Source organism: Alligator mississippiensis, chromosome 1 (genome assembly GCF_030867095.1).
Source record: "Alligator mississippiensis isolate rAllMis1 chromosome 1, rAllMis1, whole genome shotgun sequence".
NCBI lineage: Eukaryota > Metazoa > Chordata > Crocodylia > Alligatoridae > Alligator > Alligator mississippiensis.
In genome coordinates, this window is record NC_081824.1 from 113,029,443 (window position 1) to 113,056,180 (window position 26,738).

Here is a 26,738-nt window from a genome sequence, read left to right on the forward strand (position 1 = left end):
TCTGCTATGTCACTTCTTTCTAGGATACAGTTGCTATCCTATTACAGGATAATAGTATCCTTCCCAGGATACTATTCCACACATGTAGCTTGCAATCCTTTTCCTCAGCGTAGACATTTTGCATTTCTTTCTATAAAACCATGTTGGGCGCATCCAAATGAGTGCATACATGCATTTTCCCGGAGACAAATAGCAGCAGTACAATATGTGCCACTACTACAGGAAACACCTGTGGACGCGCACTCTGGTCCATGGCAAGTTGTCCTGGGTGGGGTAGGGAACCCATCTATCTCCACTTTCAAAGTCATAGAATCATAGAAAAGAGAGTTGGAAAGGACAGAAGTCATCTAGTCTGACCCCCTGCTCAAAGCAAGATTAGCCCCAACTATTGAGCAGGACTACTAAATCCTAAGCAGCCATGGGCTTGAATTGCAAGAAAATTATAAAAGAGCCACTCCATACTTTACACTGTCCCACAGGAACATAGGACATCACAAGGCATGTTCATTGCCCACCTGGACACCGCTTTTAAAAGATTCTAGTCTGAGGCCTATATGTTATGATCCACATTGATGACACCGTCTTGAAGAAGCACAGTAACTGTTCTTTAGACTGTTCCTAATCCATTTGCTTTGTGCTTTATTGGCATTGCATGGTGTTGACTTTTTAAACAGGAAATGCTAAAGTACTAAGTCTTGTTTCTCATTCAGTTCTTATTTTCTTTTCTTTTTTTTTTAAGTGGCTATGGGTGCTTCACCTTGTGATGAACCAGGAGAGCATACTGGTATACTTGCAGGCCCTTTTGATTCCAGGCCCACCCAAAGTTTAAAACGAAATACCTCGCAGTGGCAGCAGCATTTCTAGTCAGGCAATGCTGAGGGAGTGAATTGACTTCATGATTCATTATAATCTATCTCATCCCCTCTAAACAGTTAATTTTGTGTGTGTTAACAGTCCTTTGTTCTACAATTGTGCTATCTGTTACTTGCTCCTAGTGATGAGGCTTCTAGTTCACAACCCTGCAGATTGTTTTTAGCTCATTCCAGTAAAGTTAAATTTTTTTTTCCTTCAATTTTAAACTGAATAATATAGCCCTAGGCCCATAGCATATTAGTAAATTTTCTAGTTTATTTTTCACTGGACAAAAATATGTTGTTTTACATGTGATGATGCACCTCGCCATCTGCATGTGCCTTCTCAAAATTGTATATCCATGAATGAATTAAATCCTGTTGGTATATAGCAGGCTACCACATACCTGCTTGGTGCCCTTGGTTTTTGGTAGACCTCTTTCTTTAATCCAAAACAGGCCTGCAGGAGCCTGGCATTTAACTGCTCATCTCAGCCAGGATGATGGTTCCTCTAGACATGAGCTATAGCACAAGTATGAGCATTCAGGTAACTTCACTGAAAAAACGTAGGTGTCTATTGCAGTACCAGTGTCCTCCAGTGAGGGTTTCTGTGGATCACCATCTTAGATGTGTTCACACAAATTCTGGGTAAGTTGCATTGTAGGGGCCAGATTCTATTGCACTCTGTTCTCAAGGATATTTAAAAACAGAAACTGCCAAATGTGAGTGGATCCTTCTTTTCTGTGACTCAGTCGTAAGGATCATAGGAGGGTGTGTAGAAAAAATATGGATTTTCAAGGATTTGAACAGCATGAAACAGAGATTCATACTTAGGTTCTTAAGTCCATTTATACTTCTAGTAGGTAGAATAGATGGCCCTAGATATTTTAGTCCTTTTTTTTATCTGACTAGCAGCCTATGAATGAAGTTATGTATGCCAGTTCTGATTTTCTGGGATTAGTTTACATGTAAATTCCATCAGTCAGGCTCAAGGTAATTGGTATTCCTCTCCTCCCACCATAGGCACCTTTTTGCTTTCCTCCACAATTAGTGAGATGCAGGTCATTTGAGCTTTGTGCTTTGACAGTATTTACCAGTTCTAATTGCCTTGTTATCTGCCTCTGCATAGTGATTAAGTCTTTCATCATTTTGCTTTCCCCTCAGGAAAATATTTGCTGATATATTTAATGTGAAGAGATACCATCAGCTTAAAAATTATACTCTTAATTACATATACTCTGCATAGGTTCTTTCAAGAGAGGTGCTGTCTGGTGAGCTTGGGTGGTGGAACCTTAAATAGTAGTGTCCACTGAGGCTAAGACTAAAGGGGAATGGCTGTCTGACCGTCTTAGTTCATTCCAGCTGCAGTCAGATGGGTTAGTTTATCCTGGTTCAAGACTTATCCTGACTTAGAAGGCACCTGTTTAGAAACCTTTATAGTTTTTAGTGTGACCTAGATAGCTTCTATCTCTAGTTAATATATGAGTTTTTATAGTAATTTTAGTAGTAGGCTTTCGCAAAGTATTTCTTCAGCTCTAGGATGACACTTCTGATGCAACTTAAGAAGAGAGCGGATCACCACACACAGCCAAATGAAATGGCCTGCATTCAGTTTATATAAGAAACTTGCTCATGTATGCTCAGATACCTTCTTTCTGACTAGATACAAGCAGATGAATATCATATCCAAGGGACTCCAGGAAATTTAGGAAGATTAAGAACTTTAAGATTAGATGTAATTCTGTTTCAAGGAAATCCCCCCCCATCACCTTTCAAGGAACTGTCTAACAAGGATCTGTTAAGAGCAGAATTTCTCTCCCTTTTGCAAGTGGGAGCTATAAAGGGAGTTTCAAAACAAGTACAGAGGGAAGGAATTTTATACGAGATACTTCCTCATTCCAGAGAAAGTTGGAAGAAAAAAAATATGCACCCCATCCTCAACTTTAGTAAACTTTTTTTTCTCAGGAAGTTATGATTCTACATTTATTTCCTAGCTTCCATAATACCGTCACTCTCTCTATACTGGACTGGTTTTCAGTTCTTAATTTCTTTAAGAAATTTCTTTAAATTTCTCATTTCCTTATTTCTTCTGGACCATCCTGTTGAAAACACATAGATCTTCTAGTGGGAAAGGACCGCTTTCATTATAAGGTCCTTCTCTTTGATCTTTCTGCCACTCCAAGAGTCTTTCAAAGTGCCTGGCTATGGTTGCTATGCATCTTTGGAGTTAAGGGCTGCTGACAGATGTGGGTGGCAGGGAAGAGATGGAAAAAACACACTTTAATGGAAGAGGCATTTTTTTAGTTTGACCCGGCTCCGCAGCATCTGTATAGATCACACACTTCAGCAGGGCTTTTTGATGCTTTTATCTAATAGCTGATTCAACCCAGTCTGTACAGATGTTGGGCAAGCCAGGTCCAACTAACATGATGCCTCTTCTTGGCATGTGCTGAACTCAGCACAAGGGCGCACTGAATTTAAAGTAAAGCACCATTTCTTTGGGGTTTTTTTACATCTGTAAGCAGCCAAGGTTTCTCCCTCTACCCTTAAATAGGCAATTGATTAGTCAAAATGACATTGACATTGGAATTGTCAACAACAATCATGCAGATGAGCTTTTTCTTTGATAACCTTACTTTCACAGTAAATGGGGAAAACTCATTCATGACTTTTAAAAGTCATACAGAAAGAAGATCACATTCAGAGGGGCTATGTTAGACTCATTCAAGAGACTCTGAAGAAGATAAAACCAGATGGAGGAGGGATCATTTGCATGGCTTTGGTCTCATAGCCTCGGCTTCTGCACTCACCATTTTATCAACATTTGTTTTTACTGAGCTTGATTTGCCTCATCTCTTTCAAATAGTTACACCACTTTAGGTGCTATGTCTGGCACAGCCATTTGCATTAGCAAACAGATTATTATCAGCTCTTCCAGCAGCTAGCAATGGAGTGCTGTACTGTTGCCTATTGCAGCACCTATCCTGGAAGAACTGTTTACCTCAGACAATAGTTTAACTTACAGTGCACAAAACCACTGTAAGCTACATCAGTATTATTGTATTGAGTGTCCAGAGCCTACAGAATGCAGATGGAAGCAGTATAGCACATCACCCTGCTGACACTGCATGCAAGATTGGTGATAAATATGTATAAAAAATATTATTATATGATATTATGACATTGCACAAAGTGATTTATAATTAAAGAGAAGTACAAATCAGTGACACTATGGGAATGATGCAGTTTCGTAAAGAAAATATCAATCTGTTGTTTATATCAGTCTCTGTATAGCAGTAGTTAATAATATATGTAAGTACCAAGTAACATGTGTTACTCTATTTCACAGTATAGGGAACCAAAATGAATAAATATCCACCAGCAAGAAACATCTTATTTATGGTGCCCCAGGTATCTGCAGCAATTCTGGCATTGCTGACATGTTTTCTGTCTGTGAAATCATCAAACAAAATTACTCTCTTTAAAATAGAATGTTTTTCAAAGAAATTGTAATGGAAGCACTGAACTTTATTGCAAGTACTAAGCTTCAATTCTTGAAACATTATGCAATATTTGAGTTAGTAGAGTCAATAAAAGAGTAATATATTTCCTAAAAATAAATAGTGTGGGATGGCATCGAAGGCAATATGAAAATGATAAAAAAGAATTGATACTTTCAGTAATATTCAAGGTTTTTCATAATTCTGCACAGTAAACTGGGCTGCCTTAGGAAAGACTGTCCGTGTAATTTCTGTTGAAAATGAAACTGAATTTCTGAAAGGTGATAGGAAACAAAGCAAAGAGTAATTCTGTCGGGTCCTTTTATTTTGATCTAGAGTATTTCAGTAGGAAGTGGAAGAGCATATAAAACATTGATAAGAACAGTGCTTCAAAGTATATTATTTATTCTGTTCCTAATAAGTGGAAAAAGGTAAAGCAGATAGGGGAAAAAGGTAAGCCAGCTATTTTTAATTAGTAGAGTAAACAGTAAATTAAAAATGTAAGAGTACAAAGGGTTGTATTAACAGAAGTGTCACTTGCAAATCAAGGGAAGTGATTCTTCTGCTCTGTTCAGCACTGGTGAGGCCTCATCGAGAGTACTGTGTCCAGTTTTGGGTCCCATACTTCAAAAAAGTTGTGGACAGATTAGCAAGGTGTAGTAGAGAGTGACAAAAATTATTAGATCCCTGGGAAGCATGAGTTTAAAAAAAGGGTAAAAGAACTAAGGTTATTTAGCCTGGAGAAGAGACGACTTGAGGGGCTATTTCATAACAATCTTCAAATACCTGAAGGTCAAATAAAGAGAGGATGGAGATGAGCTTTCCTCTGTGGCTACAGGGACAGGACTAGGAGCAATGGCCTGAAGCCTCCATAGTGGAAATTGAGATTGGAGATTAGGAGGAGCTTTCTGACTGTAAGAGTGATCAAGTATTGGAACAGGCTACCTAGAGAAATCATGGACACCTCTGTAGCAAATGCTTATCCTAGGGGTAGTTGTGATGTCCTCTGGTGGCTGCTGAGCCGTTGCCAATCTGACTCCATATGGTGGCTCCTCACCTTTACTCTTCTGCCACACCTTGATGTCATTAACTTCTGATGAAAGGGAGGCTGCCCCAGGGCTTTCCAAACCTGGTCTTGCTCTTATGAACACAGATGCCCATGGTCATTGCTTTAAGGGCTAATTTTGTGGGCTCCATCCTCCTCAGTACCCGCTGCAATGCCTCAATAGATGATCTGCTAATACATGCCCTTCCTGGACTATGGGCTCTCAGCCCCAGTCCTTGCCCTTCCTGGGCTACAGGCTCCTTGGCCCCCTCGGTCTCTTCCTGTGACCCCTGGTCTTTGGCCTATCCATTCCAAGACCCTGGCCCTGCTTCTCGGCCGGGTGAGAGTTCTGGGCTCCTCTGGCCCTACCAGTCTCTGGCTGCGGCCCTACTCAGCCTTCAGCCCATCTCTGGGCTGTGGCCCTGCTCCTGGCCTTGGAATAGATGGGCCAGTGAGACTTTCAGGCTCCCAGAACTGATTGATGTTTGCCCTTCTTGGGCTCCAGACCTCTGGGGTTTCTAGCCCTGGTGACACACTATCTGGGCTTGGGCCCTTTGGCCCTAGGCTCTGCCCTCTGACAGGCCCTCAGGCACCAGAGCTTCCCTTAATGCACCCTAGCTCTGGGCACCAGGCCCTCCGCCAGGCACCAGACCTTCTCCTGAGGACCTAGTCCCTCCTGGGCTTATACTCACTCCCTCTGGGCCCCAGGCCCTCCCTTCTTCTGCCTCCTCCCCCACCCCTCCCATCAGCTGTCATTGATCACCAGCCATTGCCTCTGTCCCCCAGACAACAGTTTAACTTACAGTGCACAAAACCACTGTAAGCTACATCAGTATGGTTGTATTGAGTGTCCAGAACCTACAAAATGCAGATGGAAGCAGTATAGCACATTGTCCTGCTGGTGATCAACTGCCATTGATCTTGGGTCACTGCCTCTGTCCCTGGGCCTATTTATTCCGAGGCCACCTCATCCCTCGTGGGTGCTGGGTCCCTCGCTCCAGACCTACTTATTCCAAGGCCTGTGTTGCTTACCCAGCTCACTTGTTATCTCAGGAGTCCTGGTGCAGCCCTGCTGCCAGGAGCTCCACTCCCAATGGCAGTCAGGTGTAGACTGCGTGATCAGCGCAGGTTCTGAGCTTATATGTCTCAAGCCCAGCTCCCTTCTTGTCTCATGACTCTTATCAGCCCCCTTCGCCACCTGCCGCCTGCTTCTCCCAAAGCCTTTCCTCTTAAAGTTAGAGGTGCGCCAGGTACCTTGTCACAACCTCATCCCTGGAAATTCTCAAGAGCAGATTAGACAAATGCTTGACTGGGATGATCCTACTTTGAGCAGGGGCCTGAATTAGATGACCTCATGAGGTCCTTTCCAGCTCTACTTTCCTAAGATCCTAAAGGTAACTTGTATTTCTGGATCATTCTTACACAACTTAGGGAACAATTGCACTATTGACAATACTTGCATTAAAAAACAAAGTCAACTTTATTTTAAGCAATTATGGCTCAATATACGTTCAATTGAAATCAGAGACTTTGGCTGACTTCTGTAGGAGTTGAATCAGACCATACACTCAGATGATACAATCAGAAGTCAATTGCAGGCAAACAAAATTTGAACCTCAGTATATTAGAAAGCTAAAATAATGTAGGCTACAAATGAAGGTTGCCTTTGTGCCACCAACATTTTTTTTATGGCGGTGCAAAGCCAGAGCAAACAGATGTCCACGCCCCTTGTTATGCCACAAACGCCCAAATTGTGGCCACAACAAAAGGTAGTAAATGTTTTTGTCACTTTTTTATGGCAGTAGTCTATTTGGTGGCAGACTGTGGGCACCCAGCAGCTGTTTGCACTTTCCAGTGCCATCTGGGTAGGTTGGCTGGAAATTCCAGGGGTGCACAGGATAGAGCCCCTGGGAGCCCCGGCCTGGGTTTCCCACTTGCAGAAGTGACCCTGGGAACACAGGCAGATTTCTGCAAACAAGAGAACCCAGGCTTCCTCTGTTTGCAGTTGTCCCACAGGATTGGGCTCTTGAAACTCTGCAAAAATGGGTGACATCGCTATTACTCAGTGAATTGCATCAGCTTAATGAATTGGTGGGATATACCCCAACATAGCTGATCCCAGTCAAAGGAGAGTGTCTGTTTATGATCATAGAGAGAAATTTTCAGAAATAGGAGCTGAGACTTAGTTTTCTAAATCTGCTCTTACATACCTAATAAGTGACCTGGTTTTAAAATGTGCTGAGCCCCTAGTGTATTCCATAAGAATATCTTTCAGTTAAAGACAAGAAAGGGATTTTCTTCTAACAATAGAAGTACAATGGACTTTCATCAAAATAACCTGGTAAATTGTGTCAATATTAAAACAGTTTCCAAGCTTGCTGTCATCCTTTGAAAGACTATTGCAACTCTTGGTGGGAATTTGCTATAAGAATTACCCTGTTAATTCCTTCTCCCCTGACTTAATGTGCTAGTAACACTGAGATTCCAAGAACACTGCCACAAGCCAGTCTGAAGGTGAAAGGAGTCCAGAAGAGCTGATTGCATTTTAAAGAAATGTTACTGTGTGTGTAGGAATAAACTATCCCGATGTACAGGAAGAATAGCAAATATGGTAGGCAACCAGCTTGGCTTAGCAGAGAAATCTTCAGTGAGCTTAAACACAAAAAGGAAGCTTACAAGAAGCAGAAGCTTGGGCAGCTAACTAGGGAGGAATATAAAAATATTACTCGGGCATGCAGGGATGAAGTCAGGAAGGCCAAAGTGCAATTGGTGTTACAGCTATCAAGGGATGTGAAGGATAACAAGAAGGGTTTCTACGAGTATATTAGTATCAGAGGTATGTATTGTAGGGCCTTGGTCCCTGTCTGGTTGACATTTTTCCCTTCTGTCCTATCTTACTTTGAGGATGCTGGTGTTCCCTCCCCCAACTATCTTCCACCTCATTAGTTCTCACCTGCCAAGACTTGATGTTTCTCTACTGGGGGAGCTGGTTACACTTGGAGAGTTATGCCAGTCCCATGTGACCGGGTAGAGGGTCAGTTTGTGGGGCTCCTTCTTCCTTACAGCCCAACCTTACCACTACTAGTGGTTGTTCCACCTGGGTGCTTCCCCACTCTCAGAAGAAGAAAACAACGAGTTGGGCCCTTTTACACAGTTGGGGTGCACCCCTTAGGGGCCACTAAATCACCAATTAAATGTCCAACAGAAAAAAAACACAGAGAAAAAAGATATGCTGAGAACTGTCTATCTGATCTCTCACCCCAACCCCCAGGATGGGAAGTAATGAGAATTCAGGCCTCTGTGGGCCCACCTGCCTTAAGACCTTCAGACCTTGAGGCCCTCAACAGTCCTTGCCCTCAGCAGGGCAATCAGCCTATGCAGTCCTGACCCTTAACAGGGCAATCAGCTTAGCCAGGTGGTAGGCACAAAAGATAAAGAAAAATCATACCACAGAGGAAAACGAGAAAAAAATAAAAGGAAAAGAACCACTGTCCATGTAGGGCTATGAGCCCCAGACCCTCAGCGGACCCTAGGTAGTTCCTCTGGGGGAGAAAAATGCCCTCACAAGAACTTCCCACTTCTGTGGTTGCTTCCTTCAGCTTCACGGGAGTAGCCTTACGACACCATCGGCCATATCTCCTTCAGTGGCAGACCTCCAGCCACTCACCTTTCTGCCAAGCACCTCTGCTCCATGTGGGTCAGTAGACAGGCGCTGGCTGGAGAGCTTCCTGCCCACAAGATGTCTAGGTGGTTAAAATCTCCCATGACAACCATACACCGGGAGTGCGCGGCCTCAGCCAATTCCCTGGCAAACTCCTGGTCAAGGTCTTGACCCTGGATAGCGGGTATTTGTAGACTCCCACCATAGTACCCCCTGTGCCATGTTCCCCACAGACTTTAACCCAGAGGGTCTCAAGTCGTCCACCATGGGTTCCAATGTCAGCTTGCAGCATAGCTTTCTTTGACATAGAGAGCTACACCCCTGCCCCTTTTGTCCACTTGATCCCTCCTGTACAGGGTATAGCTGTCTATACCTGTGGCCCAGTCATAGGTGGAGTCCCACCAGGTCTCTGTTATCCCTATGACATCATAGTTATTTGCATTTATTTGTGTTTAGCAGGAGGACAAGTTCCTCCTGTTTATTCCCCAAGCTCCTGGCATTTGTGTATAGGAACACAAGTGTCCCCTTGGGGGCCCTAACATTTTGGAGAAAGTGCTCCCTCGTGACTGGCTGGCAGTGAGATTTGGCAAGTACTTCCAGCCCCAGAGAGGGGCAGTCTGGGAGAGCCTCCTGTATCCCTAAGGGTAGGATGCCAGGGAAGCTCCTGCCCAGGAAGGGGTTGGACTTGATGATCTACAAGGTCCCTTCCGACCCTACTTCTATGAATCTATGAATCTGTGAACCTTCACCATCCGCCATAAAGCTGGCAAATCAGTCAGTAATACAGTCAGTGGGGCATGGATTCACCAAGGGCAAGTCACGCCTGACCAACCTGATTTTCTTTTATGATTAGATAACTGGCTCTGGGGATGCGGGGAAAGCAGTGGACATGATATACCTTGACTTTTGCAAGGCTTTTGATAGGGTCCCCCACAACATTCTTGCAAGGAAGCTAAGGAAGTACAGGTTGAATGAACAAACTGTAAGGTGGATAGAAAGCTGACTGGATCATTGGTCTCAATGGGGTAGTGATCAATGACTCAAGGTCTAGTTGGCAGCCTATATCAGGTGGAGTGCTAAAGGGGTCAGTCCTGGAGCTGGTTTTGTTCAATAACTTCATTAATGATCTGGAAGATGGGATGAATTGCAACCTAAGCAAGTTCACAAATGACACCAAGATGGGGAGTATAGTATATATGCTGGAGGGTTCGGCTAGTATTCAGAGTGACCTAGACAAATTGGAGGATTGGGCCAAAAGGAATGTCATGAGGTTCAACAAGGACAAGTACAAAGTCCTGCCCTTAGGACAGAACAGTCCCACGCACAAATAAAGACTGGGGACTGGCTAGGCAAAAGCTCTGCAAAAAAGGACCTGGGGGCTACAGTGGACAGTAAGCTGGGTATGAGTCAATAGTGTACCCTTATTGTCAAGAAGGCTAACAGCATACTACGCTGCATTAGTAGGAGCTTTGCCAGCAGATCAAGGGAAGTAATTACTCGCCTCTATTCTGCACTGTTGAGGTCACATCTGGAGTACTGTCCAGATGTGGACAGTTCTGGACCCCCACTATAGAAAGGGTGTGGGCAAGTTGGAGAGAGTCCATCGAAGAGCAAAGAAAATGGTTAGGGGGCTGGGGCACATGTCTTCTGAGAAGAGGCTGAGGGAACAGGGCTTATTTAATCTGCAGAAGTGAAGACTGAGAGGGGATTTGGTAACAACCTTTAACTAACTGAAGCGGGGTTCAAAAGAGAATGGAGCTAGATTTATCAGTAGTGGCAGATGACAGAACAAGAAGCAATGGTTTCACATTGCAGCAAGGGAGGTGTAGGTTGGATATTGGGAAAAACTTTCTCACTAGGAGGGTAGTGAAGCACTGGAACAGATTACCTAGAGCAGTGGTGGAAACTCCATCCTTGGAGGTTTTTAAAGTGTGGCTTGACAAAGTCCTGATTGGAATTATCTAATTGGAGATGGTCCTGCTTTGAGCAGGGGTTTGGATTAGATGACCTCTTCAGGTCCCCTCTAACCCTAATTTTCTATTATTCTGTGATTCTAAGTGAGCGGTGAAGAGTTTTAAAATGTTAGTTAGCAAACTGGTCCTTATATTCTCTTTGATGTGTTTGGCGACATAATGAACCTTCACTCTTCACATTCTAATTACTGCAAATTGGACAGCATCTGCCCTAAGAACATATACCTTTTAAAATATAGGATATGTTTAAAAAAGCTGTGTTACTTGGCATTTCTGCATTTTCCTCTTATCAGACTGTTTGCATAATTCAGATAATGAATTGATGGGATTATGAAAACTGCCAGGCTAGAAAAAATTGTCTAATCCCCCCCTCCCCCACCACAGAGCTGGGCAACCAGGTCAGGTTGTTGTTGGGGGGGGGGGGGGGGGTTGCCCTCCCCCGCATCAGCATCCTTCCCTAACAGCTTCTTCATTCCTCTTTCCAAATCTGTTGTCTAAGATAACATATTATCCTGTGATTTTCCAGTCATTTTTTTTTCCACTGGATATTTTCCAATTCCCATGGAATAGCAATCTCTCTTTCACTTTTTCCTACGTTAGAGAAGAATCAAATACCTGTTAGAATATCTTCTTATTTGCATCCTTTTAAACCTTTAGTCTTTGTCCCTTGGAACAATCTTTTAAATTACTCTACCTGGGCTGTGTACAAACATTCAGTTTTTAGCACTGCAAGTACCACAGCACTTCAAGGCACTACAAAAATGTAGCAATACCTGGCAGGGACTGACATGCAGAGTCCCTTAGCTGGAACGCTACAAAATCACTGCAAAGCACTCAGCAGCTTGCTTTCCAATCAGGGGGCAATAAGGGATTGCTCAGACCTGCAGTTCTGCTCCCCCTGTCTCCCACTGTTGGGAGGGAAGCCCATCAGAGCCTGTTCACTGATAGGCTGCTAACCACTATAGGGCATGGCAAGATAGAGCCATGTATGAGCCCAGCACCCAGAACTAGGATAGCACTCTGCAAGTCTCTGTTGCCCTGTCAAGGAAAGCTGTAGCCTCTAGTTCTGGCTGGACTGCTGGTCCACTCCATGGTGGGCTGTCGTTATTCAGCCAGCTGCTCTCTCTCCTTTCCACCTTTGGGGACCAGAGTGGGAGAGCATTCTGCTGTGGGCTTTTGGGAGAACAAAAGATTCCCTGTAGCATTACATGTATCTGTACAGATGTTCCGTACGCTACAGAAAATTTCCTGTTTCAACCAGGACCATTGCTGTAGTGCTTAGGCAATTTTTGTAGTGCTACAGGCAGGGTGTACATCTGTACATCTGCTTTTTCAGCACTAGAAGGGTATATAGTGCTATAAACATAATGTCTGTCCACAGCCTCTATTTTTTTATCCAGCTACTGTTGAAAAATGTGACTATTTGCAGCTTGCAGTATTAGAGAAAATAGCCAGTTCCATATCTTTTATACTTATAGATAGATAGATAGATAGATAGATAGATAGATAGATAGATAGATAGATATGTAGCATTTATCAGTCATACCCAAGTCAATTTAAATCTCAAGAAAAGACAGATGGAACAAAAAATAGGTCTGTGTACCATCCACAAATGACCTGTGCTAGTGTCATATTTACATATCATTTTAATAGTACAATTTTGCCAAAGTTAACTATGCTTCCTCAAGGAAACAAAACTTGGACTTTATATAGAGGCGCTCTCAAAACAAATCATTAGGTTCCTAATGAAGTTTGTGCTTCTGCCTTCCATTTTTCCAGGATGTTATTTATGTGAATCAAGTTCTCAAGCAGCAGATAAATCCCATATCTCTCTTAGTATCCAGGGAATCAAATTCACCTGAGTAGCAAGCTGTTGCCAAACACTTTGAAATATCTGGCATTTACACAGTATGAGTTTGAATGAACCATCCAGCTCATCATAATTGTGATGATGACTAATAATCAGCAATCTTACATTTCACCTCTTTTACTGTTATATGACGTATACAGAGCACATTTTTGTTCAACAGACTGCATCATCATATCCAGCATGGCATTTTTAAACAGGTGTATGTTATCGTCTGCACAAGATTAAATGCTATGCTTTTACTGCAATTAATATTACTTCCACGTCTAATTGGTTACCATGGGTCAATGTAATTGAATATCCAGTAATTTCAAATAACCGGTATTGAACGATGTCTTCAGCTGGGACCAGGAGTCTGTTCTGGGATATTTTTTTCCCCTACAGTAAAAGGTGTTTGTGTCTGCAAGAAGTTAGTCATGCTAGAAAATTTTTCTGAACTTTAATGTCTTGAGAGCCTGCAGTGTGTAGGTCTAGAGCTATCCAGAGATTAAAACTGAAGATAAATTTATATAACAGTAATACCAGATCCAGTAACATATTTTAGAAATCGAGCAGCTAGAATTTGAAAGTACATTGACAAGATATCCATAGCTGCAAAGAAAATTAACTTAATAAGGGCTTTGCCATGGAAATATTTACACATAAGAAGCACAAGAATTCAAATCTGGCAGTTAAATGGAATAAGTTTCCAAGGTGCAGATATGATTATTGTAATTAAGATGTATTCAACTAAACTGGATTAAGTTCAATGTGTGGATATTTCTAGTATAACTTCCTGCATGGAAATAGTTAAAAATTGAAATGTATGTTGTCACCATCAGGTGTTAGCACCTGTCAAGATAATTGAAGGAGTTACAACTCTCTCAGAGCATTTGTTTTATCTGCCTACAAAATTACTCAGGCAGCTCTATATCAATTCGTATTCAAAAGGTTTTTCTCTGCATGTAGTATTAGCAACATCATCTTTCAGTAAATAAAAACTTAAATTCTACAGAAGGCATTGAAGTCTACGGAGACCCTTTCAGTTTGTGGCACCTCATGGAATTCCTGCTATGCATGTTTTCATTGGCCCTGTCTATCATGTCACTAATTATTTGTGTAATGCTACAGTGATAGGGCTAGATTTTCTGGTCACCAAATGCACTGTACACCATTTATACCATGTTAAGTGCAGCACTGTTTATCTCAGTGACGCTCAGCCCACCTACCTGAAGTCTAATTTTATCCCCTAATTCTTACATGTATTCAAAAATTGCTTCTAAGATGAAACAAAAAGTACATGTATGTCAAGGTACAATTTTCCTATTGCCCTATGCAGTATCTACTCATTTGCCATTGTTATACACTGTTCTATTTGCCTGTTGTCAGCCCGGGATAGAGAGAGAGAGAGATATCTATATCTATATATAGAGAGACAGATATAGAGATAGATATATATGCACCTATCTTAATTTATGTGCTTTGTATAGTGGAGTTTCAGATCAGATGTACACCTGTTGAGCACAAGCAGCTTACGTGTGAGGGTTTAATATATAATCCTTTTGAACCTCAGTTGCAGAATTATTCAGTAAGAATTACAGTGTTACCATCTGAATCAGTTGGGGTACAGGCCATTTTAGAGCTACTTTATATATTTTATTGATATGGTATAGTATGGTTTGTGTAAGTAACACAGACTGTTTAATTCACTCAGTAAGGGTTTTTGTCATATTTAAAAGGTGTGATGATAAGTTAACAAAAAATGAATGCATTGTTTTCCTCAGTGGAGGGCAGCAAGCTAAAGAGTCCACTAAGAAGAAAGAGTGTGAAGAGGAGACAGAAAATAAACTGCCAACGTTACATGAAACTAAAGGTAACTTATCAACATTTTGATGTCGGGCACTAAAATGAAAAGGTGGATTGGTTATTCGTTCTACCTCTCTATTTATGAACCAAATTCACCCTTGTCACAAGAAGACCCAATGTCATTAATCCCAAATAAGTTTTTCCTACTTTCCTAGTTTTTTTCCTACTTTTGTCAACCCCTTTGGGGAGTTTTGACATTTTATTTTGCCTCTGTGATCACTGAAGGTCAAGCCTAAAATTTCATCATAGTTGCACAAAATCTGCTCTGAACTGAATCTTGGTATACAAGATCACTCTTTAAATGTGTTTTTCTCAACTGATTTTGAGAATAGCTAAACTATAAGGGTGGGAAAGTTTGTTTATTCCATCAAAAACTATATTAAAAGAATGTGAAAAATACAGTTAAGAATCAGGGCTTACCAAAGGTAAGGTTGTCCACTTGGCCTTAATTCTGCCTGTTCCATAGGTTGCAATTTTGCAAAGGGGGTGAGAGGAAGGAAAGAGTCCCCAATTCACAGTAGCTTTCATTAGGAATGAGGCTCTGTGCCCATTTTATATTTCATTGAAGATCACAGTCATAATCTTTACTTGAATAGTTTAAGTAATGCCATTGCAGAGCTCCTGACTCATCCAGTGACAGAACTAGACAGGGCACAGTAATGAGCGAGATGTACCTTATTGATTTTTATCTTTGTCATTCAGTGAGTGTACACCGAACACATTGTTCCTTTGGACATCTGCCCTGACTATTACACATCCCCTTTATCAGATCCAAGTCAATCTTGTATCACCTTTACACCGGTACAGTTACATTTGCTTTATGGACGTTTCCCTGCTAGACACTGGTAAAACTGAGAATAGAATGAGACGTAGCCTATTCATTGAGCGCCTAAATGCATCAAAGATTCTATTAATACCTGTAGGGCCAGGAAATTTTTTTCCCCTTCTCTGAATGCCATGTTTGGCATTTTGTGTTGTGGTGCTTGTTTTTTCCCCTATGGAACGCACCCTGACAGGCCACAGAAACCTCACATGCGCTGTACTGGTTGGTCTTGTTCTCAAGCTCAGTCAAGCTGATCACTGGATGTGAGGTCAGGGAGAAATTTTATCCAGGTCAGATTGACAAGAACCATTGCTGGGTTTTTTACTTCCTTTGGAGGAAGGGTGCTTGGTTGACTTCTTCAGATCAGGAGGGTGTATTTTTTACCTAAATGTTTTGTCCACTGAAGAATCAGTAGTGTTGGTGATGTTCTCATCTTGTCTCTTTTCTCATGGTGTGCTGCAGGTTCAGTTTTGTTTCTCTCTTAAGTAGGGTGCTTTGTGGTTGTGGTGGGAGAAGTGCCCCAGTGGATGTTGTTGTGGAGCTCTTTGAACAAATACTTATTTCATGATTGCTAGCAAATGCAAGGAATCGGACTCAGAAGCCAGGGAAGTTCTTTCCAGTTCTTCCAAAACATTCCATCAGGATGTGGGCTTGGATGGATTTATTTAGGAGTATATTGCTGCACTTGTAAATAGATTACAAGCCAAAGAAAGGCACGAATATGTAGGGCTGCAATCTTATTCACCATCAGTCTATTTTTGGTCGCATTGCACCTTCTATTTTGCTCACTCTCTTCCATATAATGTGGAAAGAGAAGGTAATGTGAATTAGCCAAAGGTCAGCTGTAGTTTGTAAAATGATTCGGTGCTTATTCACTTAGACTAAAGAAATAAAGACAATGTGGGTGTGTATACATGTCATGTATACGGTGACATAACAATCACGTGGATCTACATGTGATCGCTAGCTCACCTAAAGAACTGACTGCCCTGGTGAGGTAAAGTATGTATACCCTTCTGATCCAAGTTATTTCAGGACCCCAGGCGTACTATAGGCATCTCTACAGGTGTTCCTAAGTGATGGCCGTGTCCTTGGGCTGTGCAGCGTGTTACATCACTTTCTGGAATCTCTTTCATGATAATACTGCAACACTAGCCTGTCCTGACTCCAGCCCCACACCTAGCAAGCCCCCCTTGATCATGGGATGCAGAGGAGCCCTTGGAAAACCACTTCATAGCAGTCTTTCACAGTGCTTATGCCCAGGGCAGTGATTCTCAACCAGGGTGTCACAACTCCCTGGGATGCCTTGAGATACTTTCAAGAATGCCATCTGTCAGATATTGCAGGGGTTTGGGTTGTAGCCATGTTGGTCTAAGGACATAGGCAGACAAGGTTCCTTGGGTGAATTTGATATCTTTTATTAGACCAACCCAAATGGTTGGAGAATAGTTATTAAGCAAGCTTTCGGGTTCAAAAACCCTTCGTCCGGCTCAGGAAGCTGCAGCAGTTGGTGTGTGCTCTTCCTGGATGGAATGAAAAGTAAAGAAGCCAGGGGCTGGGCTGGGCTGGGCTGGGCTGGGCTGGGCTGGGGAGTCAGTTGCCAGGCAGATTATAATGTATCAAAAATCCAATGTCTATGTTTAGTCCATAATCTCCAGTATCCAGCAGGTTGGTGAAATGGAGCTCATAGGCTCGTCTCTGGGAAGTGTTGTATAAGTTTCCCTTGAGGATCAGGACTGAGAGATTGGAGAGAGAGTGGCCCTCCTGTGAGAAATGTGCCCCCACCGGTAATTGGGTGTTTCTGTCTTTGATGGATTTCCGGTGTGCGTTCATTCTGGTGCGCAGTTGTTGTTTGGTCTCTCCTACGTATTTTCCATCAGGGCATTTGGTGCATTGGATGAGGTATATTACATTTCTGGAGGTGCAGCTGTAAGATCCAGGAATGCTGATGGCTCTGTTGTGGGGTGTAGTAATTGTGGGGGTGGTGGAGATGTGTTGGCAGGTTTTGCATTTCTTGTCATGGCACCGTCTGGATCCTTTTGGTGTGTTCTGGGCTTGAGGAAGTTTGCTTCTGGTGATGAGGTTGGTGAGGTTCAGTGCTTGTCTGAAGGCTAGGATGGATGGCTCTGGGAAGATCTTTTTAAGAATAGGGTCTCTTTCTAATATGGGATTTTCTGTACAGGTTCAACGGATGGGTGATAGGTCATAACCAGCGGTGTGCGATTTGTGGGGGGTTTTCTTCTGTACTGCAGCAGTTCTTCACGTGGTATCCAGGTGGCTCTTTCAAACGTGCGATCTACCTCTCTGGAGGAGTGTCCTTGCTGGGTGAAAGCCTTTTTAAGATTGGTGAGGTGGCAATCCCGGGTGTTCTCTTCAGTACAAATGCAGTGGTATCTGAGGGCTTGGCTGTATATCACAGCTTTTTTGGTGTGTTTAGGGTGATTGCTGGTTCTGTGCAGATATGTATGTTGGTCTGTGGGTTTCTTGTATACTGTGGTCTGTATTTTACCCTTCTGGATACTGATCATTGTGTCTAAAAAGGGGATGTTGGTGCTGGAGTATTCTAAAGAAAGTCGGATGGAGGGATGGTGACTGTTGAATTTCTGGTGGAACTCAATCAGAGATTGCAGGTTCTCAGTCCAAATGATGAAGATGTCATTGATGTATCATAAGTACAGCAAGGGTTTGATGGTGCAGTTCTTAAGGAAGTCTTCTTCCAGGTGGCTCATAAAAAGGTTGGCATACTGTGGGGCCATTTTAGTGCCCATAGCTGTTCCCATTATTTGGAGGAAGTGTTGATTATTAAAAGTGAAATTGTTGTATGTGAGGATGAAGTGTATAAGGTCAGTAATATCCTTGGGTCTGTATTCTGGGTTGTAATTTTGTTCCTGTAGATATGTAAGGCAGGCTTGGATGCCATCCTGGTCTGGGATGTTGGTATATAGGCTGGTAACGTCCATGGTGGCTAGGAGCATGTTGCTGGGAAGGTGGTCTATGTTTTTAAGTTTCTGTAGAAAGTCTGTAGTGTCTTGTACAAAACTTGCTCTGTGGGTGACAAGTGGTTTTAGGATTGATTCAACGAAACCTGATATTTCCTCAGTTAGGGTCCCATGGTTGGATATGATAGGCCTGCCAGGGTTCCCTTGTTTGTGGATTTTAGGGAGCATGTAAAAAGTCCCCTGGTTAGGTAGTGGGGGGATCAAGGTCTGTAGTTTTGCTTGTAGTCTTGATGGAAATGATTTGATGGTATTGTTGAGTTTTTTGGTGAAAAGGGGAGTAGGATCTTCTTGTAGTTTTTTGTAGTAGGTGGTGTCAGAGAGCTGTCTTTTGGCTTCCTTTATGTAATCCTCATGGTTTAGGATGACTATGGCTCCTCCTTTATCTGCTGGTTTTATTACTATTTGGTGGTTGGATCTTAGAGATTCTATGGCCTTTTTCTCTGGTAGAGAGAGGTTGTTGTGGTGGCGTGTGTTGCTGATTATTTCATTGTTCATTCTTTCCCTGAAGCAGTCTATGTAGCGGTTTTGTCCACTGCGAGGTATCCAATCTGATGTTTTTGGGGGCTTTTTTGGCATTGATCCTTTCCTGAATGTTGTCAGAGGATGCGTTGATGTTGGGAGTGGGTTCAGTTTGGTCGTGGAAATATTCTTTGAGGCGCAGGCGTCGGAAGATTCTTCTAGTTCTCCACATTGAAGTATTTTATTAGGGTGTTTTTCTGGACAGAAATTTAGACCTTTAGAAAGGACAGATTTTTCAGTTTTGGTAAGCGTGTGTGTGGGGAGATTGATAATATTTGTGGGTTGGTTGCTGCTTTCCGTTTCATCGGGTCTGAGGTTGGAAGGTCGTAAGGTGTTGGTGCACTGCTAGGTTTACAAACTTTATTCACAAGATAAACCCAAAGACTTCAGATAGAAATCCATAGTTGTGCTCTTTCTGAGTTCTTTGCAACAGAAAAAATGCTCTATTTTTTCTGTAGGCAAAAAATGAAAACTAAGAGCTGGTGTTTCCAAGAAGTACCTCAAGTCTATCCAAGGATACCTTGAGTCTAAAATGGTTGAGAACCAGTGGCCTAGGGACTCCTCTACTGCCCAGAACTGGAGCGTTTAGAATAGGATGGAGAAGTTGGAACAGGGCTGAGTTTGTAGCACAGTGCCAGGTAATGTTTAAAGTTCAGTTCAAGCTCTTAAATAGAACTTGTTTGGCAATTGACTTTTGCTGGACTAAACAACAGAACACAAGACAGCACCCTGCAGTACCATTCTTTCTTCAAGTCATTCATTCGCTATTTTTAACACTGTTGTGACACACGAGGCCTTGATGGGGCCTGAATTTCTTTTCTACTTAATGAAAAACCTTTTAGAGAATGTCATTAAATGTACTCTCGATTGACCCTGGTTTGAGTTTGAAAAATCAAAACACAGACATCACATTATTGCTGTACCATAACTACTTTCTCACCTGTGGTTATTTATTATATGGAGCTGTTTTGTATTGGATTGTTACTTATCTGTTCTTATTTTTAGAAGGGTAGTTCTTCCATTATCTGTTTTGTTTAGTAGTTTTTTATATTAATTTCTTAAGTCTGTGGTCCTTTCCACAGAGATCAGAATTGCTAAATAAGGGATATAACCCATAGTTTGCAAATAATCTCAGTTGAAGAAAGTATTTCAGGATCATCCTGACATATCATTCCTAAGAAGCACAAATGAATGTGCTTTTCACTTCTCTTTTTTGTGTGGACATCTCTGTTCCCTCTATTGGGCTCCCATTTAAAGCTTAGACATTTCAACTTACCTGACACTACTGGTTTTATTGAGTGTAGCGGAGTTGCATTGAGGAGTATATTAGTACTAATTAATCCACTTACTACAAACCCTATGCAAAGGACAAAAGTTCCATTTTTGAAGGTTTTTGAGATTTAGGCATTTATCTTTGTTCACAGTTGGAGTAAAAACTGAAAATCTCAATAATCCCTGGGAAGGAAAATTATTTTTTTTTTTTTCATTTGTTGTTCTTCAAAATCTTTTGACAAAGTGACATTATTTTGATTTTGATTTTTTTTCTTTAGCATTATACTGTAACATAGTGCATAATACTAACAAAATCTAAATGAAAAACAGAATATTTGGCAATTTAAAATCAAAATTAAAAAAATTTCCAAAAATTGCTGGACTAGAATAGACAGTCTCTGAACATTTCTTTTCTAAACAAAATTCCTGCAGAATCTATTACATTTTATGAAACATTCCAGTTTTAACAAAACAACATATTCCCACAAGGTCTCCGTAATATACAATTTCAAATTCAGATTTTCTGTAGAGTACTCTGCATTTTCTTAATTTGTAAAGCCAGGATACTGTCATTTCACTTAGGAACTTAATTGTTTAATGGATAGTCTTTCATCCCCTTTCTTCATCTGCATGATATTTATTTAATGGTCCAATAATGTGACACTTCATGATGGAGCAACCTGTTCTGGCCCAGAACCTGAAAGCTTAACTTGTAATAATGTAGTGAATTCCACTGTATTACAGGCATGAAAATTGCCAGTAGCTCTGCTCCACTAAGTCTGACTTCTCTTTCCTCTTAATTATTTCCCTACTCTGTTCCCTGGACCAAGGCAGAAGAGGACTGAGAAACGAGAGTACTTGTTTAGGTTAGGCTAGCTGGCAGGGCAACCTGGAGAACAGGATACCACAGAAGGCCTGAGAAGCTCCTCACTTGTCTGGCACATGTCAGAAGAAGGAGAGATTTTGAGAACAAAATTTGGGGAGCCAGGACCCTTGGACTAGAGTGAGGTTTAACAACCTAAAACCTATCCCTTCCCAGAAAATCTTCAGCAGTAAGAGTCAGTAATAACACTTGACTCTTCCATGTTTTCCAACAGTAGATCTCAAAGCATTTACAATAGACTAGAATAGGGCCAGGTCTTCTGAGTCTTAGTTTGCTACTTGTCCAGTAAACGATACTGTTAGACCCCGACTCCATGCGGCGCCCAATGACTAGGGAGATGACGATCCAATCGCTCATGGATCCTGTTACTCATTAGCCAAAGCAAGCAGGGAGCAAACGCTACTTGTACACATTACTCACAACAGGTTTATTCAGAATGGAGACAGCTTCGGGCAAAGGTCCCAAAAAACCAACAAACCAGGGACCTGCCCTGAACATTAGTACTTTTTACATTTTATACACCTTGGTCCATGCTCATTAACATTCACTCCACCTTTGGTTCCCCCCATTTCTCCTCCCATCTCAAGCTCTACCTCTGTTTACTGTCTACTTCATTAGCATGGGATTGCCTATGCATTTCACTCATTTACATGCCTCTGCTAAGAGTACACGCGTAAGACTGTGACCCTGGCTTCTCTCGGTCACTTGCTGGTTCTTTCTGGTTTCTTGCTGACTCCTTCTTCATCTCCAAGGTCTTGCTTCTGCTTTATCTCCTGACGATAGCTGGTGGGCTGCATCTTGTTCTTCTTACACCATATGTTCTACACACACTATCCCATTGTTAGGAAACTAGTTGCCTAAGCATTTGCAAGGTTATTTTAATACATCATTCAGCCTTGAGGTTAGCAGCTTTTGCTGAGACACAGATAAAAGCCTTTATTTAGCTGCAAATCCAGTGCTCCCCAAGATCCAGATACAGTCACCCTAATAGATACTGCCTAAAGAATGTTTAGGTATTCATTGGAGTAGGGATGGGGAACTGGTATGTTCCTCCTGGCTAGCTGACTGCCACCCATAGGCTTTTAGAGCCATGTGCATCCTTTCTCTCTGGCCCGGTTATTTTCCCACCTGTATATGCACCTTTTCCCCAAAATGAGCTGCCAGAAATTGGGGTGCACTTTTTAAGTGAGGAAATACAGTAATAGCAACTTCTGTTCATGAACCTCTGCAAAAGAAAGATCAGGTAATGATGCAAGTCCTGCCTGGCTGCCAGCTGTGTGCACTTTTTCTTTCCCCGGGCAGAGGCTTGTGCTGCAGAAGCCTCTGGGGCTGATTCTGCTGTACTCCTAAAGCAGAACAGAATCCCTGGTGCAGGTGAGATGCTCCTGCTGACTCAGTTGTCTGGGCCTTCAGCTGACTGCAAATGTTACTGGTTAGGATTGGGCCCTTAGCTGGCCTGGCAGAAGCTACTGGTTGCACACCCAGTTCAGCTTGAGAAGAGAAGAGGATCAGGTAGTTTGACTCAGGCAGCAATACCTGTGGTGTCCTGAGCAAGGGGCTAACAGAGAACCCATGATACTTTGCTGATAAAATACCATCCATACCAGTATTTTTAAGGAAAGATCCTTTTTCTTCATTCTGTCTTTCGAAAACAAGGTGTGTGTCTTATTTAGACAGTACTATACGTGAATAAATGTGGTATCTAATTATTTGATGCCAAGTGGAATAGTTTCAGCTGTTTGGGATTGCAGAAGCCCACATCAGAACACCCTGTATTCACCCAGAACAAGGGATGCATGGGTTGAAATCACAGAAAGCCAGAGGAGGGAACTGTACTCACTGCCCCTACATTCTAGCTCAGTGCTTTAACTCCTTTACAGTTAGAGAGAGGCATAGGTCCTGCCATTGTTATGTTTTGTGAGTAAGGCTGCCCAAGCTCTCACCGGGGGCTTCAGGGTTGTGAATAGTAATCATGGTTTTCTCTGATTTAAAAAAAATCCCCAATTTTACGATATAAAAATTAACCCCAAATCCACATTTTCCATGATTAAAATGAAACACCACTAATATATCAGCTAGTGGAGATAAATAGTGTATCTCTGTATTAGTGGCATTTCATTTTAATCATGGAAAAGTGTGAATTTGGAGTTACTTTATCCAAAAATTGAGGATTTTTTTAAATCAGAGAAAACTAAGACCCCTGGTTATGAATCTCTTCTGGAGATAAGTGACCTCTTTCTCCATCTGCAATTAGACCTAGGCACAAAAGTCCTTAAGAGGGACTGAGAATAAGACTCCTCTCCTTAGCACGTCCTCTTGGCTAGCATGGGTGGCTCCTTGCTTATCCTCTAGGCCAGGGGTAGGCAAGGTTTTTTGGCCAGAATGCCGAAAAAACCACACCGTCTACCTTGGAAGGTGCTGGAGTACCGACATGCCAGAGCCCAGAGCAGCTGTTTGCAGCCTCCTGGCTGCAGCCTGGGCTCCGTGGCTGGCAACAGCTGCTTAGAGCCCAGGCTGGCAGTGGTGTGCCGAGCAAAATGGCCTTGCATGCCACGCTCGGCACGTGTGCTGGGGGTTGCTGACCCCTGCTCTAGGCCTTTGCAGATCACATTCATAATCACCTAACTCTCTCCATGCATCGTGCATAGAACAGGGTACCTACCTTTAGGCTGTGGATGTCACAGGGTAGCAGAGTACATAAAGGTTAGGCATTGCAGTGTTCTCTATTGTAACATCTCAGTCTTTCTGCAGATCATGCCCTGAGTGCAGTTATTCATGGTTGGCCACTGTTGCTTTTTGTGCTGATTATGTACCTGTTTATGCATGTCAGTAAATATATGAAGAGGCTTATCCTGAGGAAATGGAGATTAATCCAGTTTTTTGAGATGTGACATGTTCTTCTTCTGTATGTATTTCCTACCTTGCTGTGTATTCTGAGAAATTGAGGAGAGTTACCAAATGCCCTGAGATCAAACAGCTCTAGCCGGAATTCAACACACTGAGCAGATGGATCTGTGGCTTTATAAAGTCATCCCAGCTGCGGCTCTAAACTGATCACCATTTCTAGTCCATGCTGCCTGCTGACCCAACAGAGGCTGTATGCAATGGCTGCCTATGCCTAATTTTCCCATGCAGTCTCTTGTGTGCTGCTAACTATTGGTTGCTGAATTCGTTGCCATGGTTTTCCTGCATTTTATTTATGCTGCTTTCCTGCATGCTATTTATTCTACTTTATACTCATTTGGCAACAGTCCCTTGCCTGGTTATCAACCCTTGTATGAGCATGGGATATTTTACATAATTACCGAATGCTGCATTTGTCCTAAATTTTAGGGAGGATTAAATATTATTCCTTATTTTGTATTATGGGAGCACCTAAGGATGCCAGATGATGTCAGTGGCCCTATTATACTAGGCTTTGTACAAAAAGAGGCAGATCCTGACCTGAGAGTTTGCCATCTAAATACCTGAGACAGGCTAGATATGAAGACCTGGAGTAAGGTGTGCATCAGAAAGTGCCATCTGTATTATGGGCAGTGGCAGGCAAGATGGTGTTGGGAGTGCATGGTAGGGAAGATTAAGAGCTCCGTTTTAGCCATGTTGAACTTGAACTGATAGTGAGTCCCCCAGAAAGGACATTAGAGAGAGAGGCTGGGATTTTTAGTTTAGTTTAGTTTAGATTGACAGAGGCAGCTCTGGAGAAGAAAAAGAGTTATGGAGGCTATCCACATAGAGATTAATCGATTGTTTGTTTACAAGTGAACTTACAAGAAAGAAGGTGAAATGAAGTAAGGACCAACCCCTGGAGAATCGAGATGTGAAACGTTAAATGATTAATCATTTAACTGATAAGATAACCAATTAGTTTACCAGTTATCCTTTAGCTCAGGAAGGGCGCAGTCTGGTGGGAGTGGGGGGATGGGGGCGAGGAGGAGGCAGAAGACACGTGGTGACCCAGCAGGAATCAGAAGGCAGCAGGGCAGGTGGGAAGAGCGAGGATGAGGGAAGGGGGAGGGCAAGGGGGACTAGTGTCCATCACCGCAGTGCAGCGCTGGGTGATCCAGCTCCGTTTCTCAGCAGCACATGCTGCCCGAGCGTTCACTGCTCTGTTTTTTTTTCTGTGGGTTTTTTTGATCCCTGAATATCTAGGGGTCAAAGAAAACTGCAGAAATAAAAAATGGAGCAGTGCACGTTTGGGCAGTGTGCTCCTGCAGCATGGAGAACACCAGGTTGTACAGTATGTGGCGCTGCAGACACGTTTGCAGCACCACATACTGGATAACCGCTCTCATCTGGATGCACCCTTGTGCGTTGAGGCACGGTTAATGGGAAAAAAGGAAAATGGGCATTAAAAAAAAAACCAGGGAGAAATACTTTTCCAAACAAAGAGGATTAGGGATTTTGCATTGTTTTTCTGTACAAATCTTTGAAAATAGCTGAAGGTGTTTTCCTAATTATAAGATTTAAATGTTGTGTGTGTCCTGGAAAGAGAGGGCCTGATTCACCACTGAAGTTTTATACCATTGCAATTCTGGATTTAGTAAGGTTGAACTTCAGATACACATCTGAAAATAGTTTGAACCTGGTCTCAACACAGAAGTTGTACCACGTGACAATATTAGATATGGGAGAATTTTTTTTACCCAGTACTTACACCAATGCAACCTCTGAATGGATGAACATGTTTTTGTGATTCTTCTTCTTCCCATACAGGAATAGTTGTATTGCTATAGAGCCAATATATAGAGACAATATAGTTGTGTTCATACTATGGGAGTTGTACCCCTTTAACTGCAGCAGTATAGATAGAGCCATACAGTTTCCAGGTGGTGCAGGGGTATGTGTGCATGCATGTGGACAATAATGAATATGTTTCAGTGTGATTTATTTAGCCATTTGTTGAGGGATTTAATGCTTATTCCACCTTTTGCAGATAGAGAAGAACCCAGCAACCAGAAGCCTTTTCCTCAGCCAGTCGTTTTGTCTTCTAAATTGCAAATCCCATGTCTACCTTTGCGCTGGGAACAGCAGAGCAAGCTTCTTCCAAGTGTGGTGGGAATCCCAGCCAGTCAAGTGTCTAAGTGGAGTACTGATGAGGTGGGTTTACTTCAGAAGGGCTTCCTTTGTGGAATCAGTCTTTGTAGCCTCAGCACTCAGTACATATTATTTGATTACATATATTCGTTGTACAGCTGATAGAGCCCAGATTTGCTCTATGACAAGTAAATGACACAGCAATTCTGAAGATAATTTGTACACAAAGGGTGACATTCGGTTCTTGCTTGGTTGTCCAAGGGGCTGGTTTTTGGTTGTCTAACATGGCATTTTTGGCATAGGTAGGAATTACATTCCTGGATTCCTGCATGGGTGGATAATTATAGTAATTTAGGTATGTGTGCAGACTGGGCATGTGCATAAGGAGCCAGGGTACCCCTTCTTCCCCTCCACCTTTATAGTTGTGTAGTGGCCTTAGGTACCTGAAAATGTTGTCAAAATCCAT

The 26,738-nt window shown here is 42.3% G+C and overlaps 1 protein-coding gene across 3 annotated transcripts in view; it reads left to right on the forward strand.

Moving 5' to 3' along the window:
• L3MBTL3 (L3MBTL histone methyl-lysine binding protein 3) overlaps positions 1-26,738 on the forward strand; it is a 164,790-nt gene that overhangs the window by 130,930 nt on the left and 7,122 nt on the right. For all 3 annotated transcript variants that reach the window (XM_059712941.1, XM_014611069.3, XM_014611070.3), the window contains exons 19-20: positions 14,661-14,749; positions 26,172-26,335. In XM_059712941.1, coding sequence (XP_059568924.1) covers positions 14,661-14,749; positions 26,172-26,335 — 253 coding nt within the window. The remainder of the gene's footprint in view (positions 1-14,660; positions 14,750-26,171; positions 26,336-26,738) is intronic.